Source organism: Ambystoma mexicanum, chromosome 5p, assembly GCF_040938575.1.
Source record: "Ambystoma mexicanum isolate Mex_15411 chromosome 5p, UKY_AmexF1_1, whole genome shotgun sequence".
Classification (NCBI taxonomy): domain Eukaryota; kingdom Metazoa; phylum Chordata; class Amphibia; order Caudata; family Ambystomatidae; genus Ambystoma; species Ambystoma mexicanum.
In genome coordinates this window covers 74450273-74469603 of record NC_090930.1, presented here as the reverse complement: position 1 = coordinate 74469603, position 19331 = coordinate 74450273, and the positions used below count along the sequence as shown (strand labels likewise).

The 19331-nt window shown below is 46.7% G+C and overlaps 1 protein-coding gene across 1 annotated transcript in view; it reads left to right on the top strand.

The window, feature by feature from the left end:
* The window catches only part of LOC138480746 (transforming growth factor beta activator LRRC32-like), a 40865-nt gene extending 23064 nt beyond the window's left edge, over positions 1–17801 (top strand). The window contains exon 2 of the mRNA XM_069612480.1: positions 10739–17801. Within this exon, the coding sequence (XP_069468581.1) occupies positions 10739–12646 (1908 nt within the window). The 3' untranslated portion in view covers positions 12647–17801. The remainder of the gene's footprint in view (positions 1–10738) is intronic.
* Positions 17802–19331: the final 1530 nt, after the last annotated feature.

Below are 19331 nucleotides of genomic sequence, written 5' to 3'. Positions count from 1 at the left end.
TCTAAGCGTCATCCCTCGCTGGACCTAAACCCAACCCTTCCTCCCTCATCCCTCACCCGCCTACTTTTTCCCATGACTCTATCTTCTCTGATAGCCTAAGGCTGGGCACTCTCCCAATTAATCTTCTGGGATTGGAATTGAGGGGCGATACATTAAGTCCCAGTACCAAGCAATCCCCCATGTTCCATGCCTAAAGGAAACCATGAAATGCATCTCAACCACATCACACATTCACAAAGCTACTACAAGTAGCAGCAATTCCACCTGTGGCATTGGGCGCCTCCACACTTCAGATTGCTGGTGTCAGCACATTCGTGCCAACGGTATTACCCAAATTGTTTGTTTACAATTGTTCGAATGAACAAATGACCGAATTTAAAGGGTCACAATTGACCTTTTCACAATTGACCATATATATATATATATATATATATATATATATATATATATATATATATATATATATATATATATATATAGGGGTTTTGGGGGGTTTGGCGTTGGGTGGGGGGTTGTGGGGGGTTTCCCCCCACATATATGTTACAATTGACCTTCACAATTCGGTCAATTGTGAAAAGGTGAATTGTAATTTGAACAGTTGTAAACCGAACAATTTGTATACAACGGTGCCAACCCGCACCAAAGCATGAACAAACACTTCCTAATGATCTTCCCTTCTTTTCACGCTTCACCAGTAATGTACCTTCAATTTGTTTTCATAAGCTCCTACTTTGCCCTCCCCTTCACCCTTCCATCCTCTTCCCTGCATTCTTGATGCCTCAAGCGGTGCAAAAATGTACCATCCTGTGGACAAGTTACTGGTCTAGAGGACCCCTACAGTGGTGAGATGTGTAATATAAAAGCGTCTTTACATTTACATAAGCAAGAAAATAAATACATGGAATGAATTCAGATTACTTTTTTATAGACCATGGCCATTTGTTATGTTATGTTGATTTATACAGCGCACGGCTGCCATTTGCATGGCCTCCAGGCGCTCATTAGTGGCCAAGTGAGGGAGTTGACAGGCATTAAACTATTCTTTCCTGGTTATTTCCAGAGTCAATGGGGGTCATTACAACCCTGGCGGTAGGGTGTTAATGGGGCTGGTAGAGCTGCCGGCCCCGTTAACCCCCTACCGCCTTATTACGAGGTCCGTTTGCGGGACAAGTTAAGGACGCCTGGTGAAACCAGGCGTCCTTACCGGGTCCCGGGTTTGGTCCAGCATGCTAACAACAGGCCTGTCATTTCCGGGCCCGTTGTTAGCATCCTCCCCATTCCGTTTGAGCCCTATGGGGGCTCGAATGGGAATGGGAATGCAGAGGGTCTGGGTTCCCTGAATGGGGAAATATCGGGCCCTCCAAGGTCGGAATGGCCCAGTATTTCCCCATTCAGGGAACCCGGACCCGGTACCCGGTATGGGGGTAGCCATGCTGCTAAAAGCGGCATGGCTACCTCCATACTCAGAATGAACCCCAATGACCCACCACAGCTGATGTGCCACTCAAGGACATGCGTGGTGAGGTTAATGATGAGGCCTGGACTAAAAAGCTTGACCACAGCAATGAAGGGACTAGTGTAGGAGTGCCCAGCTCTGCCTCTCTCTTTCAGTAGAAGTATATTCATGTGCAGGCTTTCGATAGTGCTCAGTACTATTCTACAGGTGGAGGATGCTGGTGGGAGCGTTCCGGGTCGCGCCTGCTGGGCACCCCCTTGTCGGGAGATCATCCCTACGGAGACTGCAGGGTTGGGGTAGCCTGTAGGCAGCATGGCCATGCTGGTTCCCATTCATGTAGAAAGTTCCACTGTGGAGCCCATCGACGCCAGGGCTATCCCCTGTCGGTGGGCTGATGGCGGTGCTCGTGAGCGCCACGCCGGGGAGGACGGCGGATCCATGTTGTGCCGGGGAGGTCAGCGGATCATAGTTCCTCAGGAAGGGATTTCCGCGGAGTCCATTGTAGATATGTACTATACCTCTAACCAGGATCAGCGACGGAGACAGAAATGTATTTTTGCAATGCCGAGTGCGAGTGATTCTTTGGAGAGTTCAAAACTCCACCTTGCCCGGGCTGACAGGGCAGGAGGGAGGTTATACCCCAGGCAGGGTGTGTCAGGATTGAATTGGGGCATGGGCGGAGATGAGGTGCTCCTTCTAGCTGAGGCAGAGGGTCGACACCCACAAAAAGGCCAGGCATGAGCTGTCCTGAGTGGACGCTGCTATGTAATGGGGGTTGGTTGTAAGCCTCAAAGTCACAATTAGAAAGAGAGAAATGGTTTCAAAGTCTCAGCCAAGAAAAACCCAGGGGGAATAACGCCTTCCATTCATGGCTCAGCTCATTGCAAGCATTTGTGCGGCGGTGAGGGCCGGCGGAACGCAACTTGCATTTCCGCCGCCCCTTTCTTCTCCACAATACAAATGCTCCAGCATGGATTTTCATGTCGGCGCAAATCCTGGAGATCCCTCTGGGGTCTGCATGCTTAGGGATCCATTGTACACGGACAGGGAGCGTGTACAATTACAATTGAACCCTCCCCGACATGCTTGCATGTCTGAACAAGGCTTACCCTGCGTGTTTGGGAAGCAGTGTTCAAAAGTTAAATTAACTCTGCGGGAGGCTTTGATTGTAATTGTGAGCACCACCTGCCAAGCAAGCATGGCAAGCGGCGCACACAATGAAACGTAAATGCTGTCTGGCATGATTGCATGCCAAGCACCCTTTACTCACTTTGAACTGCAGAGTGCAAATATGAATGGCCAAGGGCAGCATGCACGCTTGTACACCGTCTTTTTATATTTGCACCCCGCAGGGTAAATGATGAAAATGTGTCACGCTTGTACACCGTCTTTTGCCCTTTACATTTGCACCCCGCAGGGTAAATGATGAAAATGTGTCACGCTTGCACATCATCTTTTGCCCTTTACATTTGCACCCCGCAGTGCAAATGACAAACATTTGGCATCAGCGACCTGGCTATGCCTCAGCACAGACATAGCAGGTGTTGCAACTGCAAAATTAGGTTTCGGAGCAAAATGAGATCCACTGAGTTAGCACGGGTCCAGGGTGCGTACCAGTGATAGGGCGAGGCAGTGCAGGCGGTGGCTTAGGTTTGTAAGTTGCATGACAGCAGTTTGAAGGTGGAGATGTGTTTTTTTCCCCACACGTAAGTGAATGTGTGCAAGAATGACAGAGCAGAAAAAGCGGGGTGGTAACCGGGAAGAGAGGGCTCAGCTCTACGCCATCTTCTGCGGCCCTTTATCTGGAGGTGGCCTTCTCTGCTGGACCTTTTCCAAAGCAGGATGTGGCGATGCTCCAAAATGATGTGTGGTCTGAGGCTAGGAACTGATGCATGCCTCAAGTCCCACAGTGTAGCACTGGGAGCCACCGGTTATTTAATATGAGCCTTTTACTGAAACCTGCATATACACAGGTGGCATGGCTGCTTTAAACCACATCTGCACCACCAACTAGTGCCTCCTGCTCAAAACCTGAAACCTTAAAGAAACATTTTATATTCCCTTATGGTAGAATCTTAGTGAAGTCAAAACTTACTACGAAAGTGATACCTCTAAGGTTCCTGTGACACAAAACAGGGATCACGGGAGAAAAGTGAAAAAAGGACTGAGAAGGACAGTGTTAAGCAGCATTTAAGAGTTTAGCAACTCAAATACAACCCGGCCTCCTCATGGCCAGACACACCCTCCCTCCCAAGGAGATGTCTCTGCTGCGTCCTCTGCAACCAAGCCTCCTCATGGCCAGACATACCCTCCCTCCCAAGGATATGTCTCTGCTGCGTCTTATGAAACCCAGCCTCCTCATGGCCAGACACACCCTCCCTCCCAAGGAGATGTCTCTGCTGCAGCTTCTGCAACCAAGCCTCCTGATGGCCCGACCCACCCTCCCTCCCTCCCAAGGAAATGTCTCTGCTGCAGCTTCTGCAACCAAGCCTCCTCACGGCCAGATACACCCTCCCTCCCAAGGAGATGTCTCTGCTGCGTCCTCTGCAACCAAGCCTCCTCATGGCCAGACATACCCTCCCTCCCAAGGATATGTCTCTGCTGCGTCTTATGAAACCCAGCCTCCTCATGGCCAGACACACCCTCCCTCCCAAGGAGATGTCTCTGCTGCAGCTTCTGCAACCAAGCCTCCTCATGGCCCGATCCACCCTCCCTCCCTCCCAAGGAAATGTCTCTGCTGCAGCTTCTGCAACCAAGCCTCCTCACGGCCAGATACACCCTCCCTCCCAAGGAGATGTCTCTGCTGCGTCCTCTGCAACCAAGCCTCCTCATGGCCAGACTCACGCACCCTCCTTCCCTAGGAGCTGCCTCTGCTGCGTCTTCTGCAACCAAGCCTCCTCATGGATAGACACACCCTCCCTCCCAAGGAGATGTCTCTGCTGCATCTTCTGCAACCAAGCCTCCTCATGGACAGACACACCCTCCCTCCCAAAGAGATGTCTCTGCTGCATGCTCTGCAACCAACCCTCCTCGCGGCCAGACACACCCTTCCTCCCAAGGAGATGTCTCTGCTGCAGCTTCTGCAACCAAGCCTCCTCGCGGCCAGACACACCCTCCCTCTCAAGGAGATGTCTCTGCTGCAGCTTCTGCAACCAAGCCTCCTCGCGGCCAGATACACCCTCCCTCCCAAGGAGATGTCTCTGCTGCATCTTCTGCAACCAAGCCTCCTCGCGGTCAGATACACCATCCCTCCCAAGGAGATGTCTCTGCTGCAGCTTCTGCAACCAAGCCTCCTCACGGTCAGATACACCCTTCCTTCCAAGCAGATGTCTCTGCTGCAGCTTCTGCAACCAAGCCTCCTCACGGTCAGATACACCCTTCCTCCCAAGGAGATGTCTCTGCTGCAGCTTCTGCAACCAAGCCTCCTCACGGTCAGATACACCCTTCCTCCCAAGGAGATGTCTCTGCTGCAGCTTCTGCAACCAAGCCTCCTCACGGCCATATAACCCTCCCTCCCAAGGAGATGTCTCTGCTGCAGCTTCTGCAACCAAGCCTCCTCACGGCCAGACACACCCTCCCTCCCAAGGAGATGTCTCTGCTGCAGCTTCTGCAGCCAAGCCTCCTCATGGCCATATACACCCTCCCTCCCAAGGAGATGTCTCTGCTGCAGCTTCTGCAACCAAGCCTCCTCATGGCCAGACATGCCCTTCCTCCCAAGGAGATGTCTCTGCTGTATCTTCTGCAACCAAGCCTCCTCATGGCCAGATACGCCCTCCCTCCCAAGGAGATGTCTCTGCTGCAGCTTCTGCAACCAAGCCTCCTCATGGCCAGACACACCCTTCCTCGCAAGGAGATGTCTCTGCTGCATCTTCTGCAACCCAGCCTCCTCATGGCCCGACACACCCTCCCTCCCAAGGAGATGTCTCTGCTGCGTGCTCTGCAACCAACCCTCCTCATGGCCCGACACACCCTCCCTCCCAAGGAGATGTCTCTGCTGCAGCTTCTGCAACCATGCCTCCTCATGGACAGACACACCCTCCCTCCCAAGGAGATGTCTCTGCTGCATCCTCTGCAACCAAGCCTCCTAACGGTCAGATACACCCTCCCTCCCAAGGAGATGTCTCTGCTGCAGCTTCTGCAGCCCGAACTCCCCACCAACCATGATCTGAACAGCCCAAACAAACTCACAGCATAACTAAACAAATGAAATGAATGCAAGCCCTCTTCATAATGAATACCTTCTGGAAGATGTCGGGTAGCCTCTCCTGCGCAATAGAATATTTCAAGCCTCCATGCACGACCTTGAGTTTAGCAGGACAATCCAGGGAGAACCACTCCTGCAATGCCGCCAGATCTTTCTTTACCTCGAGGAGACCATTCTTTTCCAGAATCATTCAGGGAACCCCCTCCAAGTGGCACCAGGTTCTGCTTGAGTATTTCCTGCATGATCACACCCCTCAATGCAGCCAAACTGAAAACTCTCATTATGGTGGCCCTTGGGTTTAGAGTCGCTCCCCGAGTAGAAAGACTGAACATTCGCTGGATGACAGCACAACCCTGCATCCATGACAAGCACGCACGCGGTAACTCTATCTCAAGATTCAACGTCATTGACTGTTGTTCCTGGAGATCTATGTGGTGGGAGTTGGGACGAGAGGTTTATGTGCAGATGTGTATGCATTTTACCAATTACTAAATATCAATCTTTTCTTTCTAATACAAAGTAAATATATTTTGTCTATTCTGGTAGTCCTTTTTTGGACACTAAATTGCAATGTTTCCTTTTTACGTCAATGGCCACAACCAGCGTGACCATGTTTTTATACTGGCATATATATTTTGGGCAAAGGCTCCTGTGCACTGTTGGTAAATTGCATCTTTTGGATTATTAGATTGGAGATACCTTACAAAACCAATTCCAAACTGTCTGGCTTTTTACCCAGTTTTTCCTGAAAGTGTGCTGTATAATGCACCATTTTAACCCATTATTTACCCCGCTCCCAAACCTTCTTTGCCTGGTTCGGGCTCCCTCGCTACGCTCAGCCTTTGGTAAATTTGTGAGAAGTGTTTACTCCTCTCCAATAAAACAATTCACTAAGCCGCCACAAGGTGAGTGGTGGTTGGATGGATATGATTGTGTGCTTGCATGGCTGGGGGCCTGGCAAGGGGCACTGGAACATGGATGTTTTCTTACATGTTTTACTGGTAATATAGGGCAAAGCAAACCAGATCAATGTTACGACATGGAGGAGTGCTTGGGTGGGGGTTTATAGCACAATGCTACAGGCAGCCTGGGCATTTTCTTTCTGTGGCATGGCATTTTTTACTCACATATGGGGCAATGCCATTACGACGTGTGTTCTGATATGGAGAGGGTGGGGGCACTTGTGCAGTCAGCAAGTACATGTTTTCGTACTGTGGCATTGCATGTTTCACTGATGTTAAGGACAAAGTCAACATAAGTATTCTTACATGGTGGGTCGAGGCATAGGGGCAGCCAAACAAGGAAATTGTTCCTTACTGTAGTATTGCATTTACTGGGGTCGAGGGAAATGCCAACATGAAGAGTATTTTTACATGGTGGTGTGGGGGTTGGACAAGCATTTGTGCAGAAGCAACAACATGCTTTCTTCCTGTGGCATTAAGGGCAAGGCCAACACGAGAGTGTTTGTAAATTGGAATACTGACAGAGCCAGCATGAACATGGTTTCTAATAGTATCATTACTGTGCATAACATTACTGGTCACGTACAGAGCTGGCTGTTACATTTGCGTGCCAGGACACAGGAGCCAGACACCCCCTTGTTTCTAAGCGAGGAGAAAGAACTAAGGTTTTATTAAAGCACATACTTACCTCTTTCACCTAGCGCAGTGCACTGCAAGCCAATACAGCAGCATCAGGGGACAGAAATTCAGGTTGCAAGCTATTAGCAAGCCATACAAAAGTCACTTGCTACCTCAATTCTATACATACACACAGCACACCATTTCTTACTCGCCAAGAGCCAAATATCACTGGCTAACGGCTAGTGGGGGATGCAAATGCTGTCCCCTTGCAGCATGATTATCCTGTGCATTGAGCATACGTGGTGGTCCAGTCGGGCCCGGAGTGTGGGGTGGTCTGTGCTTTGTTGCTGAGCGCGTGGCGGGGTGCTCAGCATGGCTTCCAGTGGGGCCTCAACATGATATGTTGTGCCACTGGTGGAGGGCACACCCACCATCAACCGTGCAGAGGACGCCCCAGGTGGGCGTTCACAGCATCACCAGAGCGGTAGAACGCAAACACATAGTGGCCCAGAGAAGGCAGAGGCTGTAAACCCAGCAGCGCCCTCTGCTATCGCTGTTGCCAAGAGCAGGAAAGCAGGGAGTATATCACAGGAGGGCTTGAACTGTAGACCCTATAGCTGGGAGGCAGCTTCTTCTGCACTTCCGTTTGTCTGACCGTGTCTGACAGATTGTGGGACTGTGTCTTAAAGTGCATCTGTCTTTACGTAAAAGTGTCTGTTAGTGCATCGACCTGTGAAGTGCTTGCGGTTGTAATTGCATGTACTTAAAGATGCTTGCATTGGTCACTGTCAGGTTTAACCTTGTATTTCCCTTGGGATCTCTCATGTAGTCTTCGTAGAAATAACTAATCCATGTTTACTTATAGATATGTCTAAAACTACGTAAATGCAATATATATGTTGCTAACACAGAAACGCAGCTCGCTGCTCAAATGGAATACTTTGGGGGCGTCCAGCCAAAGGCACGTCACATATATCTGTCCTGTTATTTCCCGTGAGAAACACAGGCTAGCCTTTATGGCCTTCTGTGATTCTGAGATGGGGGTCATTACGAGTTTGGAGGTAGCCATGGTGCTATTAGCGCTTTGTCCCGGTCCGGGTTCTTTGAATGAGGACTTACCGGGTCATTCCAACCTTGGAGGACCTGCTAAGTCCCCATTCAAAATATCCATCCCCATTCCCATTCGAGCCCCCGTAGGGCTCCATGGGAATGGGGAGGGAGCTAATAACGGGCCCGTTATTAGCACCCTGGTCACTTAGCGGCTCCCGCTAAGGGCGGCTGGTAAAACCAGCCGTCCTTAGTGGGACCCGCAAAGGGATCTCAGAATGCGGCGGTAAGGGATTAACGGCACCAGCATCCTTACCGGCGCCATTAACCCCTTACCGCTGCACTCGTAATGAGGGCCATATGTCTGTAATCACGTGTGATATGCTAAAGTGCAAATATCTAGAAACTATGATGTGACTCGGCCTGTCATGGGTGCCTAACCCTGTACTGATAAGTGCCACTTAGTAGAGTGCAGTTTCAGAGGTTTGGAATGCTTTGTCCCCTGATTAAAGATGGACGCCAACATTCTTCTTCTTCCGGGCTTATTGTACGACCCACTTTTTGTTATGCTGTCTAGGTGGCACTGAGAGCCATAACTATTGTTATGGGAAGTGAAGCTAGCGAGAGGGTGGGACCCACAACCCATGGGTCTGGTTATCTACCTACAATCCATAGCCATTCTAGTCCCGATTACCTTTCCCAACCACCCCCTGCCCATCCCTCCCCAAACCATACCCCCCTAGAATCTCTTTGAGTCTAGCTGTGTGCTTTCTGAGCAGTCTTCTGATAGGTAGTGTCTTCATTGCAGCCATTAACCACCATGACCATCTCCTGGTGTAATACAACTGTGTCAACCAAGTATGCTTTTAGCCTCTTGGTTTAAAGCAGTACATGTGTCCTCACACCTGCTCCTTGCATTCCTGTTGCAAAACACTGGCAAAACCAAAAGTGTTGGCTCTTCTGTAGGCTTATATATCGAATAAAGTACCTCTGAGTGTCCGTTAGAAGGATCGTGGTGACTTGCAATAACTATCCTTGCTACATATGGTAGGGGATATTTTATTCCTTATAATACATGGCCATACACTGTCATCCCCTGTACCACCTGGCCTCTTGCTTAATGTATAAACCTCTAGTGTTGCAAAAAAACAGTTAAAGAAGTTTAATAAAACTGCATAGGATTATTTTTGATTTGTTGTTTTATTTATTTATTTATTTTTTCTTTCTTTCTTTTCCCATTCATAAAGCACACAAAACCCAAGGGCATCAAGGCGCTTATTTTAAAATAAGCAGTAACATGCAGACTATTGCTCTCATGTGTTAAACTCCAGCAGCTCTCAAAATAAACCAACTACAATGAACAGTGCCTTTTGTCAGTTCGTCGCTGTAAAGTGTCACAGAAGGTGTTTTTGCAAGACTGGAATTTGTAAAGCTTCTCACTGCTTTAATTAAGTGCTGTAGTTGCAGCTGGAATTCTGCTCTGTGCTTGCTCACACAGCAGGCGTCAGTTGTGGTGTCACAACTGACGCGTGATAACTGATTACAGGACAGTAGTGATGTCATTTTCTTCTTCGTGCTGTCACAACTAGCTCCTAGTAGTATTTACAGGCTCTTATGGTGGTATCGTGGGCTGCCATGTAGGCACTTCCATAAGATGCTCAGGTACTAGCACCCTTTGCCAGCTGTTGCTATCACATGGCCAGGTAGTGCCATGATGGCAGTGCCAGGCAAATGCCTACCCACATATTACCCCACAATTCCATGAACGCTGCACATAAATGTCAAAATCGGTGGCTTTGCCAATGCTTGTTCCTGATTGGCTTGTCACCAGATGTTCGTTTTGAAAATCTGCTTCTTTGCTAAGTTTATATATTGTGCTCTGCGGTGCCTTCAAAATGTGATGCCGAAATGAAATTAATGAACATGAGGTTTACGGTGAATGGGGCTGTGATGCCTTGTGAATGCAGGTGTATCTGCCTGTGCATGCATGTGCCTTGGTGCATGCATGTGTCTGTGCTGACTCTGTGTTTAGGAGTGCATGGCTTTGTAATGGCAAGGGCCTATAAGCGCCTGTAACTGTAAGCGCATTGCTTGGCATGCATGTGCCTTGGTGCATGTGAAGTTCATTCCATGTGCGTGTAAGTGCATGTGTCTTTAATGGGCTGGTCCTGTAAGTGCACGTGCCTTGGTATGCCTCCATGTAGGTGCATGTGTCTCTGGGTGCACGTCTGTAAATGCACATGCCTTGTAGTGAATGTGCCTTTAAGCGCAGATGCATCTGCTGGAAAGCTGAACCATGAAGCAGTATTCATTAAATGCATGTCCTGCGCCTAGAAAGGCCTGCGCCTAGAAAGGCATGTGCCTCTAAGTGAACAGGAGAAATGCTCTAAAGTAAGAGCTGATGGCCTGCATCCTTTCTCATCTCTTTGTCTCCTTGTTTCTGCGTAGAATGGGGTTGAGATGACCTGCCATGGCCAAGGACTTCCATCGCTTCCCCAGGACCTGCGGCCTGATGTGCAGAAGCTCGACGTCTCCCACAATAGCATGAGGACTTTGAGTGCGGCGGCTATGGCGAGGCTGCATGCCTTGGAGCACCTTGATGCCAGCTGCAATGGCCTGGTCACCATAGAAGCCGAGTCATTCCGAGAAGTCACCCCGCTCCGCTCCCTCATCCTGGCTTCAAACTTCCTGGACAGGGAATACGTGACAAACGCGAGGGCGTTCAGATCCTTGCACCTGTTGAGAACCCTGGACCTATCTGCAAATAACATGGACAGCGATATGGTGGCCTCCTATTTAGCCAACACAACTTCCTTAGAAGAGCTGAACCTCTCCTTGAACAAGATGGGGAAGCTGACCCTGGAGCTCTTCCGTGGTGCCCCAAAGCTGAGGACGATCAATCTCCAGAACAGCTTGGTCTTGGAGATCGAGGTCGGGACCTTCGAGAGCTTGGAAAACCTGCAGGTACTGAACCTAGCCAAGAACCACATCCGTTGCGTTGCTAGCTTCCGGCTCACTCGGCTGCAGGTCCTTAACCTGAGCTCCAATGCCATAGAGCTCTTTCTCACCGGAGAAGACAGCGCTAGCCATGATCTCAAGGTGCTCGACCTGAGTCACAACCGCCTGCACCACTTTCCGGTGCTACCCAAGGTGCACCACATCCAGCATCTCAACTTATCGGGTAATTCCATGACTGCACTCTTGCCGGGCTCGATGGATGGAGAGGAGTTCTCTGAAGCTGCCCTCTGGTATGAGGAGGCCCATAGCCTTGACTTGTCCCACAGCATTCTGAGCAGAAGGACTTCACAGTCGACTTTAAGAGACTTGGATCTCAGCCGTAATCATCTAAATTCCTTCCCAGTTAATTTTCTCCACACGATGAAGTCACTCCAAATTCTGAACATGGCAATGAATTGCTTAGGGGAGCTCATTCCGGACGCTCCAATTGGCAGGACGTTTTTTCTTGGGGATGTCAAATATCTGAAAATATATCACGCAAAGCTGGAGTCCTTAAGGAACCTGGATCTTCATGCAAATGACATACATGTAGTCCCACGCTGGCTCCTCGAGGTCAACCCAAAACTGGAGACTATTGACCTCGCTCAGAACAGTATTGTGCCTTGTCCAACTGGCCACATGCATGAAGGCGATCACAGGTGCACGTTCATATCCGGCATAGCCAACCTGAAGCATTTGAGCTTACGCGGAAATGGCTTACGTTCACTATCTCCATACACTTTCAACCAAACCAACTTGATCACTCTGGACCTCTCCGAAAATAAAGGTTTGGTCATGAGCAGGGACTCATTGGTTGGCCTGGAGCTCTCACTGCAGACTCTTTACCTGAGAGGAAACCAGCTGAATGCCAGTGAGATAGACCTGCCCTGTCTAAAGGCACTAAAAGTGCTTGACCTGTCGGACAACCAGATTGAAGTCTTGCCACCTAGTCTTGAGTGTTCTCCAGTGGAGAGCTTGGATATCAGGAACAATCACCTGAGAACAGTCCAGCCAGGGGTGGCTGGGAGGATATCGAGAACTCTGGAGTCCCTATTTATTAGTGGTAATCCCTTTGAGTGTTGCCGCCTCACTTGGCTAGATCGCCTACGTGCTGCCAGAGTGCACATCCTGGATCTGGCAGAAGCTGAGTGCATGCCTGACCTCCACAATAGTAGTTCCCTATCCAGAGTGTACCATGATCAGACCGGGCTCTGCCCTCCTCCACTTACCTCTGTCTACATTGTGGTGGCTCTTGCCCTCCTTCTGGCTCTTCTCTGTGGTATATTCCTTCTTCTGAAGAAAGCAAGGTCCTCGGGGTCTTTCGGATTCAGGGGCAGCCGAGTGGCCTCCTCATCTTAGGAATCGGTGATTGGCAAAGTTATGGCAGGGCCTTCATCATGTACTGTGGCCAAAGGTACAGCATGGAATGCCAAATAGCTGTTACAGAGGAATTCTACAGCAGAAGGCTATGTCATCTGGCAAAACATTATGGACTAGAGCACAGACAGAGCTGGAGACTGAGTACAGCACATGATGTTGCAGCATTCAAGAACATGGATAGACTAGATGGGCCTACATGCCTTTTCTGTGTCTATAACTGGGGTTATCTATTCTTAGAACGAGCTATTACATCCTTGACAAAGAACCATTTGTTGATCCATTTAAGACTATCAGTCTCCAGACAGGGCAAAGGATGTTTCCTTCTATGGGATATGACACAGAGATGAAGCTCACAAGTGCGAGCCTGCAGGGTGCACGGTTTGATCAAAGATTTCAGTTTAGGAATCACAGAGACTCAGCAGACCTAAAATGTGTGGAGACCATACAAATCGCTGCTGAAAGGTGAACTCTTTCAATTACCACTGGAAGCTCAGTAGTGGAACTCTTTTTAATGAGCTGAAGGTGTTACCAAATTTGCAGAGCCAACTTTCTGTAGGACACGAGTGGCACAAAAAATCTAACATTGTGACATTTTCTCCAGATCCTGGCTCTATACTCATATCTGCATCACAGCGTTCACACTTGTATTTCTTAAGAAATGCATGAATCCACACACTAGTTTATGTTTACATTTTAACTGTACTTAGCCATTTAAGGAAATGTGTTTTATACTTGAAGTCCTTCATTACTTCATGGGACTTCTGTCACCATATATTATACGACACAAGCAGGTCAGGATCTCCTTCCCCTACAATGAATGTGGCGCACAATTAAACTTTTATTTTATTTTTACAACATAGATTATTTCTTAATGAGGCCTCCAACCCGTCTCGCACCCAACCTCCACAAGCACCCTGTTTCACAGTAGACTACGAACCAGGCCGATGTGTTATCAATGAATATTTTATTAAGTTATGATTTAATGTTAAATCAAAATAAACAATTACAACAGCCACCAAGATGTGGCAACACAAAAATGCAATAATGTCTAGAAAGCAACCAGGTTAAGATATACTGTGATACTACTTCCTTTTCAATGACAAAACAGGAACAAAAAAAACAATTCCACTCAAATGACAGCACCAAGGTTAAGCACTCCCCCTGCGACACTCAACCCCCAAACATCAATTGGACTTGATTCCTTTGAATGGAAGGTAGTGGCAGAGAGTAGGAATACAGAGGACAACTAGGTTTTGGGGTGGTGAGCACAGACACAAGATGGGGAACCAGCAAATAAGGGGGACATTTTGTTTTGGAGCACAATGAAAACATATGTTTTCAATGATTTAATACAACTGCTAGGGGACAGCGCAGAAAGGGATTCATACTGCTTACACTTAGAAGATAGGCAGGGCTTTGGAGAATACTAGCCTGCGCACACAAGGAAAATTGTTTTTAGAATATGCAACACGTGGGCAATGGAAAGGGAATACAAATGGAAAGTCATTTTTACTGAGGCTGCAAATGACAGGCAAGCTCTGAACAATGGGGAACTTACAAGCGGAAAATCATTTTTTAGTTAAAATGGCAGGAGGCTCTAGGCAAAGGAATAGCCCACAAAAGGAAATCAGTTTTAGGATTAGGATGGCAGAGCAGGGAGAAAATACAGTCAGATGGAAATGTATTTTGTAGGACTCAATTTAAACACAGGGACAAATTCATTTTTCAGCTCACAATGAGATTGATTCTTTTGGGCAACACTTTTATGACTATAACAATTTGCAATGCACTGGGAAGAGATGGTAGATTTCGAATGTCCACCATACAAATCCAGTGAAAATAAATGGGGAAATTAATTGATTTACTTGTAAAAATATACTAAGGATCTGCACAGGCAATTCGGGATTCTTCACTGGGAAATGACTGACATGCACACGCAAACAAAGGATTCTTCAAAGGGAAAACTACTTAAAGGCACAAACAAATAAAAGATTCTTCAATGGGAAAACAACTACAAGGCACCAACAAATAAAGGATTTTTTAAATAGGAAAATGTCTTAAATGCATATACAATTGATTTTTTGTTTCAATGTTTTTCTTCCAATGGGGTAATCTCTAGGGCAGTGCTGAAAGAATATGGGGCCTATGCAATCTATGGCTTGGGATATCTATACTTTCAAGAGAGGGCTGGATGGACATCAGGGAGAGTCAGAGGCTCACTGCTCGGACAGTCAAGGATTCAGTCAAGGATTCCCTCTGTCCTTAAAGGGGTCCCAAGGCAGCTACTAGACCTCCTGGCTTCTCTGTAAAATTTAGGCCTCACTCTCTTGGAATGGTTCCAGATTTTGCCAGCTGCTCACCTTAGGATTTATTGGGAAGAGTCCTGATATGAGGCAGAGTGATTAAGTTATAAGGCAATTGACATCACAAGTGTGTCAGAGTTCTCGCAGAATGGATTGGGCACTGTTCAAAAGTATACTCCCGTCTGTGGGCTGATAGGTCCAGCAAATGTGGCAATGTTTTGGGAAACTAGAGGAGGAGACCTATCCGTCATCTCAATCGGACAGGAGGGCTCGGTCTGGCTTGGGGACATAGACATCTCACTGTATGTCAAATGCCCTTACCCTTCATATTTCAACACATATGACAGCATTTTTGGGCACTATATTTTTCGGTGAATCAAATTACCTTACTTAGGAGTTTGTGTGTCATTGTGCAGAGCTATGGTTTTTCTTCATTTACTCAAGGATAATATCAGTGAAAAATATGGCGCTCAGGGGACGGTATATGCAGCATGTTTTACATATTTTCTCAAATGTCTATAGTTCTCAAATACACACAGATTGCCCCATGATGTTTTCCTAAATAACTTGGGTTGTGTAGGTCCCACCAAAATCATTTTTGTCAGTCCAGAAGCATCTGTCCGGCACCTTTTCAGAAATCCTAACATGAATATGGTGTGACAGATATTACCAATTGTATTGGACAAAAAGCTTAACTCCCATTTTACACAAGGGGAGTGAAAACACTCCTTAACCATGGCCCCCACCCTTGCCATGGGTATGTTCATGGCTGTGAGTCAAGAGGGGGGTCCCATGTTTAGATAAGCCTAGAGCTTCAAGGGCTAATTACCAGCTAATGCAAGATTGTATGGCTGTTTGAGGGGCAGAGGTTCATAAACTTGAAAGCAGACCTTGTTCTTATCTCACTCCACTGCAGAAGTGATCTCTACCAGCATTTAGTTTGTATTTTTAAAAGAATGGCTTCATATCTGCAGTGAGCCAGGCCAAAATCCCCATGGCAACATGTGCTTTGGAATCTAGTTTCACATTTGAAGACACAGCAGAGAAACGAAATCAATGGCCAACATTACTTTTTAACTCCTATTTTCATTTTAAAATGATTTCTGAAAGGCACACACTTTTAAGATGGATAAATACCATTGCAAAGTTGTCCCCTACATACAGAGGTTAAATGAGGACACCATAATTACATTCTTAGAGACTTTCGTTGTACATCTGGATGCTCAGAGTTTCACTTTAAAGGCACAATTGAAATGTCCTGTGTCAATTCCGGCCATGAAAAGGCTTGACCAACATGACAGAAACCACTCTTATGTTGAAGGTTTTGCACACATTCTTAGGAGCATGTCTTTAGTTTAAAGGGAAAAACGGATTTACAAATGTTCTTTAATGTTCATGCCCCATGCAATCTGCTTCACTGCAACTGTAGCTCACAATGCTGACATCCCATTTAGGGTTCTGTGAACTGTAGTTTCTGCGAATGTTATTTCAGTTTTTCCATAGTTTTGGCACATTTTGCAGTGTGTCTTTCCCTTATTCCAGGCAGTTGCTATCTTTAAATATGTTCACATTTTCAGGCCCAATTTCACTCCTTTTCACTTTGAAATGCCTGGGCCTCATTTACACATTAGTTCAGGGCATGCCTTTCATTTTGGGGAGCCCTCATAACTGACTCAGCCTTTAATTATGACATCCGGGACTATTTCACCCCACACTTCTTGGAAACGTATTTTGCTGTCATATGGCCGGATGGTGTTCAGTATGGATGTTTGTGTTCCACAAGTAGCCACTTTTGCACAACATGTTTCAGGTTATGAACACCCTTCATCAGGTACATATCAAGATGGAGAAAGGCCAGATATCTTGGAGGTAGGCCTCAAGTGTACCTTGAGTTGCTGGAGCGCACACCCAGTACACATCGGTCAATTCACATTGCTCCAACACATGTAAAGATTACAGAACATGCAATCAGGTAAAAGAGCCATTGGGGACTTTGCACACATGTGCCACCAAGTAGATTTTCAAGGAGGTCCTGAGTAACCCACTGGGGTGGGTGAAGTCAGACATGGCAACCACTTCGATGGAGTCCTTCAGCACTGTCTTGAGGAGAGAGGCCCTTCTTCCACATACGCTCCCAGAGGAGCGCATGAGCACACCATTAAGTCAGGGTGCAGCACCCACAATGTTGCTCAGGCACGCACAAAGGAAGTAGGCACCTGTGCAGCAGAGTGCAGGAAATAACACAATCCTGCACACTTCTTCAATATACGGTGGTGGCATGCCTGATTCCGGTACACCAATGTCGTAATGTGGCACCAGGGATAAGCAAGTGTTGTGAGCACAAGGGTTTCCTCAATTTTTTAAGGGGGCTGTGGTATGTGAGGAGAGATACAGCAGAAAAAAAAAACGTACATATACCACTAGCTACCCACCTCTAACACACAGAAAGGTGGCTACTTGTCAGAAATTTACCTCACAGTAGGAATTTCATAGGATTATATCTTCCACCATAGACAAAGAAATGTGTTTAGCACAACATGGTAAAACAACATAAAAAACCTATTTCCAGCGTTCGTTATTTGTAGAAACACAAATGGGCGGAAGAAGCAGACACCAAAACATTTGCAATGTACAATTTGCGTGATGTTAGTAATGGTGTATTTTGATCGCATTTTCAATTATACAACAACATGGTATAATAGCGTCAACATTTGAATATGTTTCTAGGGAGCAGGACAACACTGTTGCAGTTTAAAGCTCATCAGTAAAGTCCAACGCCCCGTTTTCAGGACGCGATAGGTTAAAGAAACACGCTACACTGGCAACATGGCGCCTATGTGTCAGTGTAGTGACCTAAAAAGATAAATAAAAATTGTTTTACTCAAACATGATAAAAACGGTGATGGTGGTGTTTGTGTGCATACAAAACAAGTAGCCAGGTTGCTAACCGTAAAAGTGATTTCTTTTGGTGTGATGGGCAAAGTGATTGCATGAATCAATTTAATTGAGGCGGCAGACCAGTCCGTTTTAAGAATTCAAGCTGTAAATCAATACGTAAATTTATTTGGATTTTTGTTGAAACAAGTAACATATTGGACCAACAATAGTTACATTTTGATATATGAATCAATCATATTTACCACTTTATGTGTAAGGCAGGGATTTTTGTTTCAAGTCCTGCAGAGACATTTCAGTGGTGTACCGAGTTTCTATGGTATTCTGGATACTACATGTCCCATAATGAATCATGGAATCTAAAAGAAATGCGAAAAGCCTTTCAATTTCACAGGTTTCACCTGATTTACGTTTCTTTCAAGCATTTAAGTGGCAGGGAGTAACACTTACTTGGCCATAGTGATCCCAAAGGCTGTCTTGCATTGTTATATATTGGGTTAGATATTTTAAACCGCTCGCATGTCAGTGAATGGCTCTGTGTGGGAGACAAAGGCACCAGAGAGTACAATTAGACTCTCTGTACGTTTTTTGAGCAACAATCAAGTGTGGCATGGATTTCAAAGCAGGCTTACCTGTCGTGTGTGCATTCGCCTTCACAGAATCGCTACCAGTGAAAGTGCAGTTAGCACTAGTAGAATAACTGCCCCAGTGCACACAAAAAGGTCATTTAAAAGCATGTTTGCGCTGGGGCAATGTGTGTCCTAGTCCTTTGCCCTGGTGCAAAAATGCATTGAAAGACCACGATTTTTTAAACAATGCAACATTTTCCCTAGTGCTAATTAGACTTGCGGCCGGTCAAAGTTCCTGTAATACCGCCCAAGATGGCCGAATATCACTGGAGGTGCCTATTTCAGTCCTGCGTTCTACTTCGACTGCAAATGCCAGAATCCAATTGATTTAGAAATGAAAGCCAGGACAGGTGTATGGTTTCCCGCAGTGACTTAGACTCATCTTGGAACATTAATACTGAGTCAATTTCCCTAGGTGAGGAATGAAAGATAATTCATAATACTTTAGATGGAAATAAAACTAACCATTTAGGGCATGACTATAACCATTTAGGGCATGACTACGAGATTGGTGGTAATAGCGGAACACGCGGTGTTTCCAAATACTGCATGTTTCTCGGCACACTAGTTGGTTGAGAAATTCATTTTTTTAAAATGTGCCTGCTTTAGTGTGCAGGGAATTTCCTCCAAGCAAAAGCATTACCGCATGTGGTATTACTAAAAGAGCAATACCGCATGTCCCCAATGAAGTCCTATGGGATTTCAAAACCGGGAATAAGTGAAGAGTTGGCATGACTCTAAATCACGCAGTTACCGCCAAACTTGTAATCAGTAGTGGCAAACCCTGCAGTGTTGGCAAAAACCGCATGTGAATCGTCGTGGTACATTCAGTGACAT